The sequence below is a fragment of the Pteropus vampyrus genome, unplaced genomic scaffold (assembly GCF_000151845.1).
Source record: "Pteropus vampyrus isolate Shadow unplaced genomic scaffold, Pvam_2.0 Scaffold1, whole genome shotgun sequence".
In the NCBI taxonomy this organism is placed as follows: Eukaryota; Metazoa; Chordata; class Mammalia; order Chiroptera; family Pteropodidae; genus Pteropus; species Pteropus vampyrus.
Genome location: NW_011888782.1, coordinates 37743906 through 37764333, shown reverse-complemented (window position 1 = coordinate 37764333; position 20428 = coordinate 37743906). Strand labels below are relative to the sequence as shown.

At 32.7% G+C, this 20428-nt stretch overlaps 1 protein-coding gene across 8 annotated transcripts in view; it reads right to left on the bottom strand.

Annotated features, from left to right (window-relative positions):
* Nucleotides 1-20428, bottom strand: part of CBLB (Cbl proto-oncogene B) — a 203145-nt gene that overhangs the window by 91020 nt on the left and 91697 nt on the right. For all 8 annotated transcript variants that reach the window (XM_023527293.1, XM_011386115.2, XM_023527297.1 and 5 more), the window contains exons 5-7: nt 10358-10514; nt 4917-5038; nt 1565-1702 (exon numbers count right to left, since the gene is read on the bottom strand). In XM_023527293.1, coding sequence (XP_023383061.1) covers nt 1565-1702; nt 4917-5038; nt 10358-10514 — 417 coding nt within the window. The remainder of the gene's footprint in view (nt 1-1564; nt 1703-4916; nt 5039-10357; nt 10515-20428) is intronic.

The window sequence follows — 20428 nt, the reverse complement described above, 5'->3', positions numbered from 1 at the left end:
TATGTGTGTGTGTGTGTGTGTGTGTGTGTGTGTGTGTGTGTGTGTGTGTATAAATATTAAGTTAATTTATAGGAGTTCAGAGGCTAGACTAATGACTACAAATCATAATGTGTTATTTTTGATTGACTTCTGAAAAATAGATGGAAGGCACTGTAACAATATAAATAGGTTATATCAAATTATTCCATTTACAGATTTGCCCATTCATACCCTCTATTTATAAATGAAACCATTCAGGTACATTTTCTTAAAAACAAATATCTTGCAGTTACAGCACTTGGTACCACAGCTTGCCATACAATTCTTATGTAACTATTTCTAAAACGCTCACAACTTTTAAAAATGCATTATTTTTCTTCACATAGATACCATACTGGTCCCTCATGTAAAAAACAAAACACTTTTTTTTTTTTCCGATTACTTTTGAAAAGGTAAATCTTAAATCATTTGCTCTTTGCTGACTCTAGTGGACTTTCTCTTGCTAGGTTTCTACAACAATCCATACTGTAGCAAGTTATATCATATATCTCAAAGTTACTCAGCAAGATAAAGGGCAATAAAAGTCAGTGTGATGAAGTGACACTGCAAATACAACAAAAGGATAAAGAGAATGGCATATGACTAGAATGAATGAGAGAGATGTTTACTATGAAGGGACCTATCAGATTGATTGCCTCAACTGTCTGGGGGGAAAAGTCATTATAATCTAAAAAACAAAGGAGAACTTCTTTATTTTAAAATTAAAAAATAAATAGGTTAAGATAAACTGAATTGAGCTAGTAAGATAGAGTTCAGGAATACAAATTCTTACGGTGACTAAAAGAATGGAGATAAAAAAAGGGGTGAGAGCAGGATAAAAAGAAGAAAGAAAATCTGGTACTACTAGTAAAAATAAAAAGTAAAACTAGCAATTTAAAGGTTACATGAGACAACAGAAGTCAATTATTTTTTCTATTTTTTTTCCAGCACTTTATTATTAGTTGCAAATATATAGTACACTGGTTAGATATTTATATAGTTTATGAAACAATCCCCCCACCCCAATTACTCTATCACCCCTCTGGCTCTACACCTAGCCATTACATTACTGCTGACTGCACTCCCTATGCCATGTTCCCCATCCCCGTGACCATCTATCAACTACTAATTTGTACTTCTTTAACCTTTCACCCCTTTCTCCAGCCCCCTAACTCCCTTCCCCTCTGGTAATTATTTTTAAAGAATTATCTCTTTATGTATATTAAAACACATAACACAGTTTTACATCTGTTTTAAAACAACTTTTAAGTTCCAACTTCTTTTTCTATTAAAGATATAAACTCATTGTCATTTGATGTTGGAATTTATTTGCCATAACATATAGTTAAATTCAAATAATTAGGTTACCTAAAAATAATTATTTTAAAAGATAAAAAAACAAAAACTAAGGAGCATTCATTTCTTAGTCTTCAAATAAAAAACAACCATGTCAACAGCCTCACTATCCATTTTCTCCATCTCAAAGCAGTCTGTATTTTTCACATTTGTGAACATGAGCACCCTGACTTTCATTTCTCATACTCACAATCCTTCCCTGCTGCCATCAATCAGGGCTTGAAATAAGGGCTTGTTATGAGGTATGGTCTGTAAGATATTGCCATCGCCTGTCACATAACCAATGGCCCACTGTCCCAATCTAGTGCAGCTTAACCGGAAAATGTAGCTGTAAAACAGAAGAAAAAAATGTTTATAAGTACTACACAATTTGTAACGTATTTTTAACCAAAGGAATAAATAATCATTTAGAATTCCTGATATAAACTACTATCTTCTAACTTACTTTAACACTGTTGTACTTCTCCATTTATTGATATGTAAAAAAAGCAATGATCAGTTCATTTAAATATCTCCAGAGGGAGAAAATAATTAAAGTTGTAAACCCATCAAGTGATTTACTGCCATCACCATTAGGGGGGTACTCTAAAAAAGTGATGGTGGTATGAAATAGCTATGACATAAATCATTTTTGAAAAGTAAAAATTTAATTTGTTCACCTCAGACAGAAATTCAGCCAGTTTCTACTGTGGAATCCAATATATTTTATAATTTAAAAATTATGAGGTTTTAGTTGTTAATAACTTGTTTAAAAAATATTTTTTCTTTTAAGTATTATAGCCATGCATCTTTAAGTAAGAGCTCAAAAGAGCTGACCTAAATTAATGAGAAGACGAACTAGATAAGTTCATGGCTGCCATCTAACCCTGTCAAGTTCAATGTCTTTCAATAAGAAGTCATAATAGTTCAAAAATATAAATCAAATTAATGATAATTCCCTTAAAATTAATTCCCAATGACAGGAGACACTGACTGGGCTTTAAATGCATCATTATCATTAATTTAGCTACCTATTTACTTATTTCATTTTAGATCATTTAATTGTATTGCACTCAGTCTTGCCATCATAATATCCGTATTTGGATTTTATAACCCCTTAAAGCAGATCAAAAGTAGGTCAACTTAATCTGTTGGCTATATTTGAGTAACCTGGCTGCTTTATATATATGGCAAAAATACGTATCTCTTAATATGCCTTAGTTATTGATGAACCCAGTACTGTAAAAGTAACTTTACCAATTTAGCACGTATAAAGGATACATAGTCATTGGATTCAATTAACTTGCCTATTTCGTATTTCAATGTGCTTTTGTCTTTGGAAAAAATTGGGTTTTTAAAGAAAGGAAGAAAGGAAGAAGTTGTAATTTTTAAATATTAAGAACCTCATATAGAAACTTTGAGGAAAACTTAAAGTTGTTAAAAAACATTCTCCTAGAGAGCCTGAAAATCTATCAATTATTGGCATCCTTAATCAAATAAAAACAATTCCACACAGACTTGTGGCTGCCAGTTGGATCCCAAATAAAATACAACCCGAGGAACCCAAATGTCTTTGGAAAAGGCCCAACTATTTTCTTTACCATGAAGCCAAAGAGATGAAACACATTCCAAGAGAAAGGACCAGTTAAAGATATTCTGGAAAGCAAATATTTATCAAAATCATGGTATTTGTTTACTAAGAGAGTTTTTCTAAACACATTTCCAATACCCCATCACATTTTACATATTATAATTTACCAAAGACTAAATTTTTCATCTTTAACTACCTAAAATTTAGTAAAATAAATAGTTACGGCAAGCTGGGAAAAAAAGGAAGGCATCTTCTGAGAAGGCACTCTCCAACTATTCCATTAGTAATGAGACCTAACTTTTGCTTCCAACACTGTCATTAACTATCTCCAGCTCTTGAACAAGAAAACATGAGACTCAGTTTCCTCATTATATTTACATAATTGAATAATTTCTCAAATAATTTCTGTATTAAATTTGTAAGATTGCATAATTCTAATCATACAATATCTTTCAAATTATAGTTCATGAACAAAAAGATGCTTTGATGCCAATCTACACAGTAAAAATTATGGAAAAACATGGTTGAGAGATCCTTGAATGAAACAAAATGACTCTTTTAAGTCAATGTTAATGTGCAAAATATCTGACTTGCTCTCATGGTCACAATAAGAACCAAGTCTTCTTAATCTTAACAGAAGACTTCAACATGAGCTAAACTGTTTTCTGCACCCACTATCTTCTTTTTCTATACCATATGAATTGTTAAATATAAAAAAGGTGGAAATTTTCATTATGGCTTAGAAGAAATCAACAATATTGGCTTGTGATTAAAAAGATTTTATTAAAGGACAACACCATTTGCTCTACAGATCAAATAAAAATGACATTAGAAGAAAAATGTAGACTTAAAAAAAAAAAAAAAACACCAAATTCCTTCCTAAAATGAAATGACCCCTATATGAAAAATCAGTACACTCATAGACATTGGAATGACCTCTCCTTACTAAAATGTGAGTGTGCAAGGACAGGTCTCCACTATCATTATTGCTGCACCCAGCACAACACTTGCCATAGCATGAACGGCCAAAATGTGTTTAATGCATTTCTAGATGGGATGTGGGGAAAATGAGTGCACCAGGGAAGAGACATTTTCTGATCCCAGATTTGCCATTAAAAAGGTATGATTTCTTGGGCAGACAAGAAGGGCTGACCGAATAGCCAACTTCTGTGAGGCTCACTCAGCTTATCTGGAAAATAAAACAAATTCTGAGGATGTAGAGAGGCATGAGGTATTGTGGAAGAAGTTCCCATGGACATGAAATTGGTTTGGATTATTACAATGGGCTTATATATATGTGCTTATATGTGTTTATTCTGCGTGTATATGTACTTATGTGTTTATCACAGAGCCAAATTGTCTTGAAAAATAATAAAATAATGAACGTAAAACTGACCATCAAATATACACGTACAATTTTATACACAAGGGCAGTTGTCATGAAAACAGTCAATATGCTCAAATTCTACTCCAATTTTGAAAATAAGTCTGAAACTTAATGAATCCGTAAGTTCATAGCACCATGTCTTTTTTCACTTTATGAACATTAAGGTTCAGAAAAGCACAAGGTATCATTTTAAAGAATTTTCTTCTGAACAAGCCCGATCCCGTCTGATCTCAGAAGCTAAGCAGGGTCAGGCCTGGTTAGTACTCATATGGGAGACCACCTAGGAAGACCTGGTGCTGTAGACATCAAAAATAAAAAAAATATATGGGATTGTAAACTGAAAGGTCCTTGTAATCTGTGAGGTCAACCAAGGGGTGCCTCGCCTAAAAAAAGAAAGAGAAAAAAAAAGTGGGGGGAGGGGAGAAGAGGAGAGAAAAAAGTTCTCTTAAGAAGCATCATTTTGGCCTATAAGTGTTTCCCTAGCCTCTACCCCATGAGTGTTACTTAGAGATGAACCATAAAGGACTTTTCAGACATCATGTAACATTATAGACATCATGTAACATTACTGCTAAAAAGTCTTACCTTCCAGGTTTGGTGCTGTACTTCTGCAGTCGTGCTTTAACTTCATCGTACGTGAGAAATGCCATGTAACCTGGATGCGTTACAGCTAAGAAATTCCAATTCCGCAAAATAGAGCCCCATGGCTAAAAATAGAAATTAAAAGATATTATCTAGATCATATCAACTATCAATTATATGCCAATCCATCATTTAACACACCAAAATTCTCCTGGGTATTTTTAACGTGAATATAAGCTTATGTGGCTTAGGTCAACTTTTATTATGTAACAGCAAACATGCAAAAACTTACTCTTTTTAGAGAAATGATTAGGCAGAAAACAGATTTCTTAGAAATAGTAAAAAGGAAAACCACATAATCTCTCTTATCTAAAAATTTTATTCCCAATAGAGCACCTGTGATCATTTTGAAATGTAAACCACATAACTCTTCTATTCGAAATCCTCTAACTTTGGGTAAAAGCAAAAATCCTCATAAATGGCCTAGAAGGACTTTACAGGATCGATCTCCAGTTCCTCTTCTGTCCCCATCTGCTGTGACTCTCCCACTTTCTGCTTCCTCTCTAGGCACCCCGGCCTTTTCCGTTGGCTTGAACACAGCTGCACTCTCACCTCAGAGTCTTTCCATTTGCTGATTCCTCTACCAGAATTCTTTCTCCAAATATCTGTGTGATTCATCTCTCCAGAGGTCACTTCCTCGATGAGGCCTTCTCAGATCACCCTCGTTAAAACTCTCATGGCATTTCTTATCTGTGTCTCTGTTTTGTTCACTACTATACTTTTAGGTATCTCATTTTATGGAACAATAAATCATATTACAGTGTAAGTGATTTGGCACAGTTTAACCATAAGCTATACAAGAGCAAGGAACACGCCTGCTCCCCAAAGGTATACTGGCACTGATGCACAGTGTCACAAACACGGCCATCTACTGTTGAGCAGCTCCCTCAAATTAGTGACTTGTCTAAAAGGCCTTGACTCCCAGCCTAGTGTTCTTTCCATGGTAACATCCATTGTATTCGCTTTTGGTTTATCCTTGCATATTTATAAAATTAGAAAAGGTTTATGGTTTAGAAGTGAGTTACATAAAAATCTTTCCCAGAAATACACACACAAACACACACACGGTTTATATCATTCTCTCTTTAACAAGATTAGTTGCCCCTCCAGTTAGTTACCATGGCAAGAGAAAAAAGGCAGTCAGTGACAGACAACTTTGCTTGAGGGTGTGAATGAATCATCCCTGCCATATTTTTAAGGCTGAAGCTACATTTTTTTTTTTTCCTCAAGGAACTGGGAGCATACTTTATTTGATGTGCCAGATTATTAATTCAAATTTTCAACATAAAAGAAAAAAAAAAAGGTGGTTTATGTTGCCAAGTGAAAGTTGTTGAAATAGTCATCTTAGAAATGATTATTGGTAGAGGGCTTCTACTTTTGTTTTGAGATTTGTTCCTCATTATTGTTAAGCATGTCAAATTTACAAGGCAAAAGTTTTCAGAGATTTTATCTCTTGAGATGAGGATAATAAGGGAAAGAATGATTTATTAATGAAGAGTTTTTTTAACCTTTTCTGACATAAGAAAAAATTTTAGGGCATTTTCCCAGCATGCTGAAATATCTAATTGAGCAAAAAAGAGCTCTGCAGAACACTATTATGAGAGATTCTATCTACGTACTTGAACAAAATACATTTTTAATTTTCTTCTTAAGGCATGACTAAAAATTGTACAAACAATACTTGGAAGAACAGCAGCATATGTTTTTAAAACTGAGGGAAAAAAACTGCTATTATAGGCACTGAGTTTTGTTTTGTTCTGCTTCTCCATCTACAAAAGACGAGAATGGAAAGAATATAAAATATTTGGGTCACTTCCATTAAAGTCCACACAAATTAATGGAAAAGATGTTTTCAAAAATGCTGAACTTCATAGAGAGCCAATGTACAGATGAAAATACAAGTAAAAAAAATAAAATTGGAGTTTTGAGCCAACGGCTGCAGTATTTAGCAACCATTTCTTAGTACATAATCCAGGGGGCCAGCTTCTAACTGCAAAAATATTTACGTAATAGAAAAAGTCTGTGTACTGTTTTTCTTGTGAATGCAATCCACAGTCAGAAACACGTGGTAGTTAAGCATTTTGTTTTGTTTTGTTTTTTTTAAGTATTTTGCCAACTAATGGCTTAAAGAAGACAAAATGAAGTGCTCTGGAAATTAAGAATTATTTTTGCAATTTGTTTTTAAAATAAATCTTTTCACACATACCAACATAAAATTATTTGGAGAATATTAAATGACTAAATTGAGTGAGAAATTAATGACATGAATTAAGGAGACTCATACCTCCGGTCTTCCCAAATTCTATTATTTTCAAGAACAGCCACTTATTAACTTAAAACTTATGCTGGAGGAGGGGCCTTGGCTAGTCAGCCCAGGTACTCTCTCTTACTCCTAGCTATAGTGGGTGATTTTCTTTCTCTTCTTTTTCTCCCTATTTCGCTGATGCTATATATTCCTGAGGATATTCCCCCAAATCATTCATTCCTCACCCTCTCCCCCTCTAATTTTTTACCCCATTTCTCAACAACTCAGTCTTCTCTAGTAGTGGGGAAAACTGAAGGAGAAGGGGAGCAGCAGCTCTGGGGAAAGGAAAAAGTAAAATTCCTGTATTTCCATCCCAGGACTTTAGTACTTGCCAATCCCAGCATCTCTGAACTACCTGGACAGGAAAAAGAGAGGGTTTAAGGCAAAAGAAAGAGATGGAAATAAGGAAGGCAGCCATTACAAGTTCCTTCCAGTGACTCCAGCATTTGTTCAAGTTTTGGCAGAATAACAGGATGAGGGAAGAAAAGGAGAAAGGGTAACTAGTACCCAGCTTTCTTACTTCTTTCGCTGCCTAGCCTCTGGTGACTCCTTCTTCAAACCCTTATGCTAGTTCTCCATGTCAGATCCCAATCCTGAATGTTTCCCTTGCCCATTTTCAGATCCCACTCTGCTAAATACCCCACTTATATGATCATTTAGAGCTAGACAAATTCACTGCCAGTTAATCATCAATATCATATCTGCAGAATAGTTCTTCATGTAGTTATTTAGTCACAAACTTACATTTTCATATAGAATATATAACTTGAGAAATCGATTACTCAATTTTTAAAGTTGTGTAAAAAGATTAGTAAAATTTGATACATCTACTTTTTTATTCATAGAAGCAATTTTATCTTATTTTAAGGTACATGTATGATTAGTCAAAGCACTTGAACAATAAAACCAAAAGAAGAAAAAATCTCTGAAATATATGAGGGCTAACAAGTTCTTTAGCTATTTCTGTAATTGTGTGTTTTAAAAGACACTAGGCACTCTTTGGTATAAGATTTTGGTTTTGTTATCTAAAACTTTTCACAGTAGTGCTACTTATAAAAATTATTTTCCTACCCCATCCCAATGAGCATAAGTAAGATATACATAACTTAAAGTATTAAGATTACTTTGAACTCTTTAAAGTAAAACAGCTTATAAGAAAATATGTGCACATATTAAATAGCAGTTCAGGTAAGCATTTAACGAATACTAAGATGCCTTCATACCTTTAATATATAACTCTGAGGCATTCTAGCATTTAACATCCACAATAAAAAGTTATCCAGGCTCCCCACAAAACTAAGTCTGGTTTTGTCTTTCTCTCTGTCTGTCTCTCTGTCTGTCTCTCCCTCTCTCTCTCTCTCTCCCCGCGCCCTCTCCCTTCCTCCCTTTCTCATCCCTCTCTCTCTTCTTAGAATGAACAAGTTTAGTGTGTGAAAATAACCTTTGTTCTCTTCCTTCACAAGGGGAAGAAGCAAAGCTCTTACTACTTCAATGTGTCTTTGTATCATGTTAAATAAAGTATTTGGAAGAAGCCTTTAAAGAAAGGAGAGGTTTCATTATAAAATGATCACTATCAGGTAAATACTCTTTTTCTAAAATTTATCTGAATATCATTGGAAAAATCTAAGCTGAGAACTTATATATACCAAGAGAATAATCATGGAACTGCTATAAACTGAAAATAAGCAAAAGTACACTTTCTATACTTTTATCATTTATCTAATGCCCAAGCAGAATTATGACTTTAAAGTTGTAAAAATGTAAAATGTATTCTATAAGTATTGTTGACAAAAGTTAATTTGCCTTTTGTTAACAGGTTCTTTCATAAATTATAAGTTAATCTCATGCAATCTTGTTTTCTTACATAAATCAATCACCCAATCCTTGCAGGCTAGTGCCAAGCAGAGTCATAAATCACAGAAGCAAAATTCTTATAACATGGGAAACATGAAAACAGACATTATACTTTAAAATTTGTTGAAAGCATGTTTTAAGCAGAATCTTACTGCAGACTAAAATAATAAAACTGCGTCAGAATATAAGCAAGCTTGGTTTCTGATCAAGTCACTTTACTTACTATATAATTTATATTATCAGAATCATAAGGATTTTGGTGGGACTCTTTCATTTTGTGACTACTTGAATTGAATCTCATAGATAATAGAATTCCCTGGTAGAGCCAAATTCAAAACACAAATTTCAAGTCTTTATGTTTAGGTTACTTCCATTAAGGCATACAAAAGAATAAAATGATAGCATCCGGTTTTCCTCATAAAATGATACCTGCTTCTCTAAATATCTATGTAAAGACAATTCTAAAGGACTGATTAAAAAAATAATAAACAGGATAAAAAAGTTAACATAAGTCATAAATATTAGGGAGGAAACAGGAGAAAAAAATCTTAATTTTCCAAAAGAGAGATGTTAAATTAATGACATATTATTTGAATGAAATATTATGTAGCAAGTGAAAAATGAAAATTATGTTGATGAAAAATATTTTTTTAAATGGGAATACATTTATAACATATAGTTGAATGAGCAAGCGAGTGTTAAAACAGTACACAGCAAAATAATCTTCTATGCAGAAAAGGATAAATTTGCTATCTATTTCCAAGTTTACTATTATCCTTCTCACCTAATAAATGTGAGAGGCAAAAGAGAGAAGTTGGGATACAATCCCAGCAAAATGACCACCTGTGAAAGTTACGTTATATCAGTTACTGGGCCCAAAAGACTAATAAAGTAAACTGAAAAACTACATAAGGAATTTAAAACAAAGCTCCTTTGCATTAATCTTCTCAAACCTAACAAGCAACCATTAGGCTCAGAGGACCTGAAAGTCTAAAAAAAACTCTAAACTGATAGCAATGACTAAAAACTTATACCAGTGACTTACTTTAAAATTACCACACTACCAAAAATGAGACTATTTCCAGTATGTTCGTGTATATGTACATGTGTATGTGTGTGAAAGACAGATAAACACAAACACGCACATACAAATGCATATGCACATTGCAGACACACACAGGAGGGAAGGCAGGTCAAAGAAAGGATTAATTTAATGGAAACTTACCTGAAATAGCCTAGTAAAAATATCAAATTCAAAAACCGAAATATAATCATTACAAGTTAAATCGATTGTTGATTTTAGAGCCATTGCTTCCAGGCCGGAGCTAATTTGATGGACCTCATGAAGGCACTGTCTGAATATTTTCCATGGTACAATAGTTCTGTGCAAGAAAAAAAAAATGAGTAATTGAATCAAGTATCATTTAAGACATACCTTGCATTGAAACAGCATAATTCAATCATAACATTAATACAATTACATTTGTACTAAAAGACTAATAGTTGAGAATATTGTTCCTAATTCAGAACACATGTAATGGGTTTTGCTAACTGGATCATTTTCCATTTGCTAAGAATGTGACAAAAATCTAAATCAATTTTTTCTCAAACAGTCCATGGCTATCAAGATATTTCTAAAAATACATCTGAAAGGAGGTATTAGGTCAAAATCTTGTGTGTCTGACTTCTTTGAGTATACAAGATTATTTGACTTTGAATCAAGCTAAATTCTCCCTCCCTATTTTCTTAAAATCATTCCAAGACAATGGGTTCATATGGTAAGAATTCTCTGTTCATTGCACCATTGATCAATCCACCATTCTGAAAAGGGTCAGTGGAAAGTCATCAACACATTTCGGCCACCAACCCGATGTTTCTAGAGATGAAAAGCACATCTTATCTAACCTTTTATATTAATGCAAAGGTAAACTTTAATATTTTTTAATGAACCACACCACTATCACGTGGAATTTTATTCATTAAACACTTATTAACTTATTTATATTAAATATCATGTATCAAAATTTTTATTAGGTAACATATTTACATGGCTCAAAAATTTAGAATAGTGTAGAATGGTAACCAGGGAAAAGTCTCCCAACCTATCCCCTACCTGACCAATTTCTAACATTCATCCACCTCCTCCCCACCATGAAAATAAGGAACACTCATTATTTATTACTTAGTTTTCCTCTTTTGGGGATGTTAAATGTCTACTCCTGAATAGGTAGAAGAAAGAAACTGTTCATATTTAAAATTTTTTTAGGCTGCGGTTTTCACAATAAGACAGCATAAGAGCTATACATATCCTCTTATAAAATTGTATTTATATATATTTGAATCTTAACTTCTTTATCAGTTATCTCTTGAGAAATTAGACTCTGGCAGAATAAACTAAATTGGTCCCATCCTATATCAATCTTCCCAGTGAAGCATCACCATACAACCTTCACATTCATTCAATAATTATCTACTGCTGTTCTTGTCAAATTTGAGCATGCATCAGAATCACTGAAGGGATTTGTTAACACAGAAATTGCTGATCCTCAACTCAAAATATACTGATTAATTATGACGGAGGTGGGGCCTGAGAACTTAAACTTCTAACAAGTTCCCAAGAGATGCTGATGTTCCTGGTCTAGGGAACATTTTGAGAGTCACTGATCTATTCTATCTATTAATTGCTGAGACATAGTACTACAGAGAAAAATCACTATGGAAATACAAAATACTATTTCTGTCCTTGAAGAACACACACTTTTAGGGTAAAAATAAGATCTGTAATGCTAAAGAATATAGAGGCAGAATATTTAAGGAAGTGCTGCAGGAATTCCAGAGGAGTGGTCTGTGGCAAGATCAATAAATGAATGGTGAGCTAGGCTTATAATACTATGTTGTAGTTATAAGAAAGTTTAGGTTTCATATACCATTAAAAGGAATAAAGATATGAGGCTGAATACATCAAAAGGCCTTTATGTATGGAAAAAAAAAAACAAAACAGGAAACCACAGAGAACTGAGGAGAGACACCACATCAGACACCATTTAGAAGAAACACACGTCAGGCTCTGATTAAAGTTACCAAAATGCTGCTGTTTTAAAAGAACAAAGAAAACTTTTGATAATATTAGAAGGCTATTGATTTATGGTGAAGTGTAAATATGTGTTATATCTAGCTTCATGGCAGTTACAGTGGAAGCAGTGCCTAAGAAGCACATTTTGCTTTTCCGAATTAAAGTTCCAAATATTCAACACACATAAAGGACATAAACCATAATATGCAAAGTAAAAACAATTTTGAAGACTTACTAATTTAATAGTACTGTTTTATCTTTTGCATGGAAATGTTTAAAATTTTTGTCTTGTAAAAAGTAAATAAATTTTTGTCTTATAAAAAGTAAATAAATTGATCAAATAGACACCCTTAATGGCTATTATATATACATACACATATACTCATCCCAACATTTAAGGTACATACAGATCATAATTCTTTTGAATATCCAATGACTTCCCATAGCAAATTATTAAAAATATACAAACTTCTAAAACTGTAGTCTAACAAAGCACTTTGGAACAAGTAACAAAAAAGCAAGCTTTATTTCCACAGTACTTGAATAAATGAGACTTTCTCATAGTTCACTTGTGATAAACCTAAGATCCAAACAAGCAGTCTCTGGAACTTAAGAGTATAACAGAAATTAAGAAGAAAGAGCAATATTTGGTTAACTTACTATATACAAAAGTTTGTAAAACAGATACTCTTCCTTTGATCAGCTGAGCCAAACACCCACTGTGGGGAAAAGGTTGAGGGGATAGTTGGGTGGGGAGGTCATAAGTGAAAAACAGAAGTAGAGTATAATGACATCTTTAAAAAGATTGTTTTAAAACTGTTACACTAAGGATATAAACTTTCCAAAGAGTATTTCAAGTTGCTACCAAATTCTTTCCTGTAGTGGGGGTCCGGTTGAGGATGACTTCACATCTTTAAGTTAAATTGTGGCAACAAGAAAGAATGGTGGTTTCTAGCATGTCTATGCCTAGGAGTGAAGAAAGTGAGAGGAAATATTAATGGCAAATTGTCTTACAAATACGTAGAAACATCAGTGTGCTGGCAGAGACCCGGGAAAAGGAAAGAGGAAGAGAAAAACAAAAAACAAACAAACAAACAAAAACGGAGAATAGAACATAGAAAGGCTATCTAGACTTTAAGCATTCACCAATCCGGAAATATTTTGATCTGTTCTTTTGCCACTAAAATTATAAATCACTTTAGTTATGAGTTGAAAAGCACAAGTAACTGTCAATCCACAAAGAATGGAATGCAAGACCAATGGGTAGCCAAGTGCTTGTAATAATAATATGATTAAGGTCTTTAAGTTGTCAACAGAAATAGGAACTGCCATTTATTGATGGCATACTATCTGCCAATCACCAAGTTAAAGACTTTATATATACAACCTGAGTTTGTCACAGTAACACTATGAGGCACATAATACATTTATCTTCATGATATAGGTGGGGAAACTGAGGCTTAAAGAGATTAAGTGATTTGCCCAAAAAAGACCTTATATATGCCAGGCATTCTGCTAGGTTCAGAACAGAAATACAAATAAATAAAAGTCACAATCTAATAAGTGGAAAGACTGGTAAATAAACACTGTGCCATGTGCTAAAGTTGTTATAGAAGAAGATGAATGTATCATGGGAACCCCATGAGATAAAGATCCATAACAGAAATTGTATCTTATTCATCTTGCCCAACACAAACAAGGTATGCAACTAAAATTTGTGTTTTTAATTTAAACTGTGTCTAGGGATGTCAAGGGAGTGTTTCACAGGAGTATTTCACAGAGAAGGAATCTAGAAATTTGTGCTACTATTTGCCTACTACACAGCAATCTTTTGATGACTTTTATATTCTTTCCTCCTCTGCAAAAGTGGAAGAGTGTATGAGATATCACAATTTGAAAATCCTGCAGTTTTAAAGTAGAAGGAATTGAAGACAAAAATGTGAGGAGAATGATGATACCCAAAGAAAGGCAAAACATTTTCATGAAAGCACAAATTCAAAAAAGGCTATAGGTTTTATTTTTAACTCATATGAAAACAAAACAAAGAACCCATACATTAAAGGTGAGAATCTCAATAGAGGCCAATGTGTTTGGAAACAGGAACTTTAGTATACTGCCGCTGAGAGAGAGAGAATTTACACGGCATTTCTAAAAGGCAATTTAGCAGCAAGTTTCAAAAACCTATACATTTTAACACAGAAAGCCTACTTCTAGGGATTTCACCTAAAGAAATTATGTAAAAAAAAAAGAAAAAGAAAAAGAAAAGAAATGCACGCACACACACACACCTCATTCGTTAGACTCCAGTGTTGTTCATAATAGTAAAATATTTAAAACAAATATGTTCATTTGTAATAATAGGACATACTATATCCATAGAGAAGAAAATTTTACAGCAATTACTAATCATGTAGAAAATATATTGTCATGGAAAAGTGTCCACGGCATATTATTAAATGAGAATAGCATTTTAAAAATTGTATGTCCCTTATAATCTAAAGCTATAAACTATCTAGAATGTCTGAAAATATCAACACAAATTTTTAACTAATGATAACTAAATAACGGTAGGATTGTAAGTGGTTATTTTATATTTTTTATATTTCTAATATGCCCTGATAGCTTAAAGAAATAAAAGATATACTAAGACCATTTAAAATATATTATGGAATCACAGGAAGAATGGATTAAAAAATAAAAATAGTATTTATCTATGACATAGATTTATATGTAAGAAATAAAAAAGAATTTGCAGAGTAAACTATGAGAATAACAGATTTCAACATGGTTGCTGAATACAAGGTCAGCATACAAATATCAATTGTATTTCTACATATAAGTGATAATTAGAAAATAAGACTTAAAAATACTTGACTTTAATATCAGCATCTGAAAATTTCAAATAAATAGGAATAAATCTAATAAAAGGTATGGAAAGACACAACATAAACACACATACATACACAATCAGATATCATACAAAGTAATATAACACTGTCATGAACTGGCACACTCGTTATTGTAAAGATGTCATTACTCTCTAAAATAATGTTTAGATTTAATATAACCCCCAAATGAAACCTCTAGAAGATATTTTTATAGTAGGAATTGATAAGCTGATTCTAAACTTTATAGGGAAATGTCAAGAGCCAAAAATAATCAAGCCAATCTTAAATAAGAACACTGAAAAGCTGATACTCTTTATGTTAATTAAGACAGTGTGGTATTGGCACAAAGACAAATAGATGGAACAAAACAAATTTTAGAAACAAATGCAACCATAACTGGACACTGGATATGTAATATCAATTATATGTAGATGGCAGTGAGTAATGGATGCTGTTTTAAATAAATGCTGCTCGGTCAAGTGGATATATATATGGAAGAAACTGAATCTTGACCCTTACCTAATACTACATAAAAATCAGTTAAGATGAATCTTGGACCTATATAAAAGACGAAACAAAGATTTTTTAGAAGAAACATTAAGAGAATGTCTACATTACTTTGGAGCATGAAAAAAATTTAAACAGGACTCATAATGCTGAAAAGAATAAAAGAGAAGAAAATTAAAAATCTATATTCATGAAACAAAGTGAAAAAGCCACATTGGGAGAAGCTAATTACATACCTATAACCAACAAAAGATTCCTATCTATAATATATAAAAACTTGTGAAGATTAATAATGATTACTATAAAATGTGGCAAATAATTTCCATATAAACACACAAAAAAATCAAAATGATTAATAAACACACACAAAGATGTGCTCAACTTCACTGGTCATAAGTAAATTAAAAACACAATAAGATTCCGCCCTACCAGATGGCTTATTTAAGAGCGCACACGCACGCACGCACACACACACGCACACCACTTTTTTTCCTATTCTCTCTCTCTACCATCTAAGAATACAGTAAGAAGGTGACTGCAAGCCCAGAAGCGAGCTCTCACCATAAAATAACCATGCTGGTACTAGCATCCAGAACTGTGAGAAAATATATTTCTGTTGTTGGAGGGGAAAAAAAGATGAATAATATCATAAGTGTTGGGGAAGATATGGAGCAAAAGGAACCTTTAGGCACTGCTAATAGGTGATTAAATTGGTTAACCACTTTCTAAAACTCTTTGGTGATCTACCAAAAACTACTAAAGCTAAAGCTATGCATAAACTAGGAAAAAGCAATTACACTCCTAGATATACATCAACGGAAATAGATAACATGGTGTTTTTCAATGTACAAAAAAAAAAAGTCATAGCAGCACTATTGATAATAATCCAGTGGAGAAGAATCCAATGTCTATCATCAATAGAATGAACAGGTAAACTGTGCATAGCCACACAATAGAGCAAGGAGAATAAAATGAAGCACTGTTACATGCAAGAACATGGATGAATTCCACAAACATAATTTTTAAAAAAGGTGAAAGAATATAATTATATGATTTTAACTACATATGACTCCATGATGACAGAAGTTACAACACCATGAGCAGGCAGTGACTACGTGAGGCTTGCTGGGGTGGGGGCTCCTGAACTGTTGGTAACATATTATTATCTCATAAGGGCAGCATCTACATTGGTGTTTTCACTTGGTGAAAATTCCTCTCCCTACATTTATGATTTGTGTACTTCTCTGTATATATATTAAACTTCAATTAAACTTTAGAATTTTTTATACTAAAAAATCTAAGATGAAAGAGAAAGAAATGTGGGAACAAATTACCTGCTATAATATAAACAAGGAAATCAACATGTTTGTTTTTTGGATGCTGGTTTTGTTGCTGAGGTGGTGGCAGCGATGGTCATAGTTGTTTAAAATTCATTCTAGCTCAGGGACATAAAAAGTCATCTCCACTTTAAATAAAATTAAAACCTGTTTGTTCTTCATGAACCCATTACTATTTTCGATTTCATCTGAATATTCTCAGAAACTGCACCTTGATCAACAAGGTATGTTCAATGTTGTTACCTTTAAACTGAGGGCTAGCTTTGCTCAAAAGACAATAGAACATTCATAAGATATTTGATATTTTGATTTTTATTATGGATTCAAAATATTAGTACTGTGATTGCTAAGTCTGGTGACACTTTACATGTAGTTATTCCTTAAACCCAATATTTTTTTGTAATGACTATATGTTAAAGGTCATGAAACTAGATTTTTAAGACTATTACTGCTCCTCCTCTTCCATTACTAAGAGAAAAACAATTACTTTCCAGAAACCTACAGAAAGAGGATATCAAAACTATTCCAGTCAAATACTCACCTTACAACTCATCATGGATAGGATGATAAACATGGTTACCAAGGATATACACAATTAGATCTAACTATTCTTCCTCACAAGTGAAAATGCTCATACAGAAAGACACAGATACTGGGTATTTGTGATAGACTTTTTTTCTTTGTCAAAAAAAGATCATAACATTTTGTCTATACTGTACAACAAGCATTACTTCTCTGTAAAATGGACAAGCATCATTCGCAATTTCACATTACGGAAGTTAAATTTAGAATTAAACATCTCTTAAAAGATTGCGAAAACAAGGGTGATAGCTCCTTTAACTTTATTCTTGATTTTCTCAATAACTTAATTCATGTAATAGATTTAATGCTTTCTAACGTCTGGTCTCACAACCTAACTTTTGAACATAATAAACAGTAAACTTCCTGTAGACATGAAATTACATGTATGTAATTCCATTTATTTCCCAGCTTTGAAAATAAAGATTATTGATGGAAAGGAATGAGAAGAGAAATTGCAAATATAACCCATCAAAACATGTCAAACACAATGCAATACACACACACACACAGACACACACACACATATATGGCTTACTGTTAAATTATATACTGGAAACTTACTGGATTTTGTTAACCAATGTCACTACAATAAAAATTAATTTTAAAAAAGTCAAAATTTCATTTTTAAGTTTTCCACTTAATAGCCATCGACCATAGAATAGAAAGATTCTGGTCTTAAATCAATGGATATTGCTCTTTTCCTTCTAACATAAAACTATTCTTCAGTTTATTTCCCTGAAAGTTCAGTGATACTTGGTAGGTTCATAATATGCTTGAGATACAATAGCTCATGCACAGCAAGATGCCTTTGGTCTGCTGAGGTCAGATTTAAAAAAATTAGGAAAATTATATACCCTAAAATTAGAAAGTCCTGCCACAGAAGAGCTTAAATACATATTTTTAAATTAACATATTAATATATTAAATTATATACATGTTAAAACTTTTGTTTTACTGAATTAAATCAAGCTGCTCAGATGGCTAGAAATTTTTTAAAAAATGAAGAAATTTGAAGTCCGCTTTCAAAAAAATATTGGGGCTTGTAGGAAAAAAACGTTTTAAATGACACTTTAGAAAAACAATTTCTGGAAGTTTGAGTGACTGACTTAATATCCAGAATTAGTCAGGAAACATTAATGATCTTAGCAAATGTCACAAAAGTATTTTCCTCATTTGGCAGAGCAAAACAAACAAAGTGAACTAATTACTGCTCAAAATGAGGAAGTAAAATAAGTAGCCAAAATCAGGATATAAGAAACAGGTTAAACTTTGGACGATAAGGTTACAAGGTTATTTTATCATTGGGGAGCTTAGAAACTTCAAAATAAGAAATGATATTTTTAGACTCTATCTCGTAGGATGGCAGGCTATAATTCACCAACTGTCTGGGCAGAGGATGAAAACACATTAATCTCCCTACTCTGTGCAAAGCAAAATCCAATGCACCTATTCAGTGCACACCCAAAACCCAACATACCTACTTAGTGCACATCAAAAATACCAACACATCTCCTCAGTGCGACATGTGGAGCCTATTAAAGCTTTGGTTAGAAAGGAGACTTACAGAATTTTAAAAAGAGGAAATAAATTAGGTTATAAATGCTTTGTTGTTACTATATCTAAAGCAAACTTTTAAGTCTTTATCTAGTTGACCTTTAAGTATTATTATCTGATTCATCTCTCTCTTTCTTTAAATCCTATCTTCCTTTAACATCTATAATACCACACTCCCCAGGTTCTTTCACTATTTTTCTGGTGATTCCTTCATTTCCTTAGTTTTCCTCTGTGCATACGTCATTCACCAGAATTCTTTAAGGATCTGTTCTCTTCATTCTCCCTGTGCTTTCTTCGAGGTCTACATCAATTAGTCCAACGGTTTCAATAACTTTCAGAGATTATGAAAATCAAATATCTGGGGACCAGGCAAATAATGAAAATGGGTAAAGATGTTCAGGTAAGAGATGCACTGAACTGGAGGAAAACATCTAAATTGGGCAGCTGGCACCCAATTCTAGCAAGTTTTTGCCCTGTCTGAACTCAGATCTAGTGTTGCCATCACTTCCAATTTTTCAAGGAAATTCAATACAAATTTTTGAGTAAAATCAATTTTTAAAAGTTATCAACTAATTGATTTTAATTTAAATATGGCATGAGGTCAAGAAAAACATTCCACAGGTTTTCAGTCTGCAAACTCTCATAAATGTAGTTAATCCTAAAACCTCTATACCTATTCTACATTCTTTCCAAAGTTGTAGGTCTAGCCTACTAACAGATATTGTCACATGGATTCATCTAGGTCAACAAAACCGAACACATGCCAAACTTTACTTACCTGGTTGCTAAATCTCTTCTTCTTCCTATTTTTCTTGTCTCAGTGAATGGTACGCAGTTGTTCAAAGCAGAGATTAAGACATATCTGACTCCTTTCTTTAACCTCATATATCTTAATCATCAAGATTAACCAAAATGGTTAACTGTATCTTCATATCATTCTTATGTTCATATACTTCTATCTATATATAGATAGGTAGGTAATTTACTTTGTAATTGATATTTCACTTTACATATTGATTAGTTTAAGTATATTATCATCATCTCATTTAGCTTTCTACTATAGCCTCCTACCTATCTCTCCTATTTCTAATTTATCAGTTTCTAAAGTGGGTACGTGTAGAAGGGGCAGTCAGTTATAGACTTTGGGTGGTATACAAAATGATCCTTTTTGAAATGAAAAGAAAATACTGAAATTCTATTTGTATTTTTGTGTTTTTTAAAATTTATAGTACGATGTGTCCTTTATTTGTATTATACATGAGAATACACATTATTTGTATAGTTTATGTGTGTGTGTGTATTTATGCAAATAATAGACAGTGACAAGAGAAAACTTCTGAGGTATCTGTCCTACA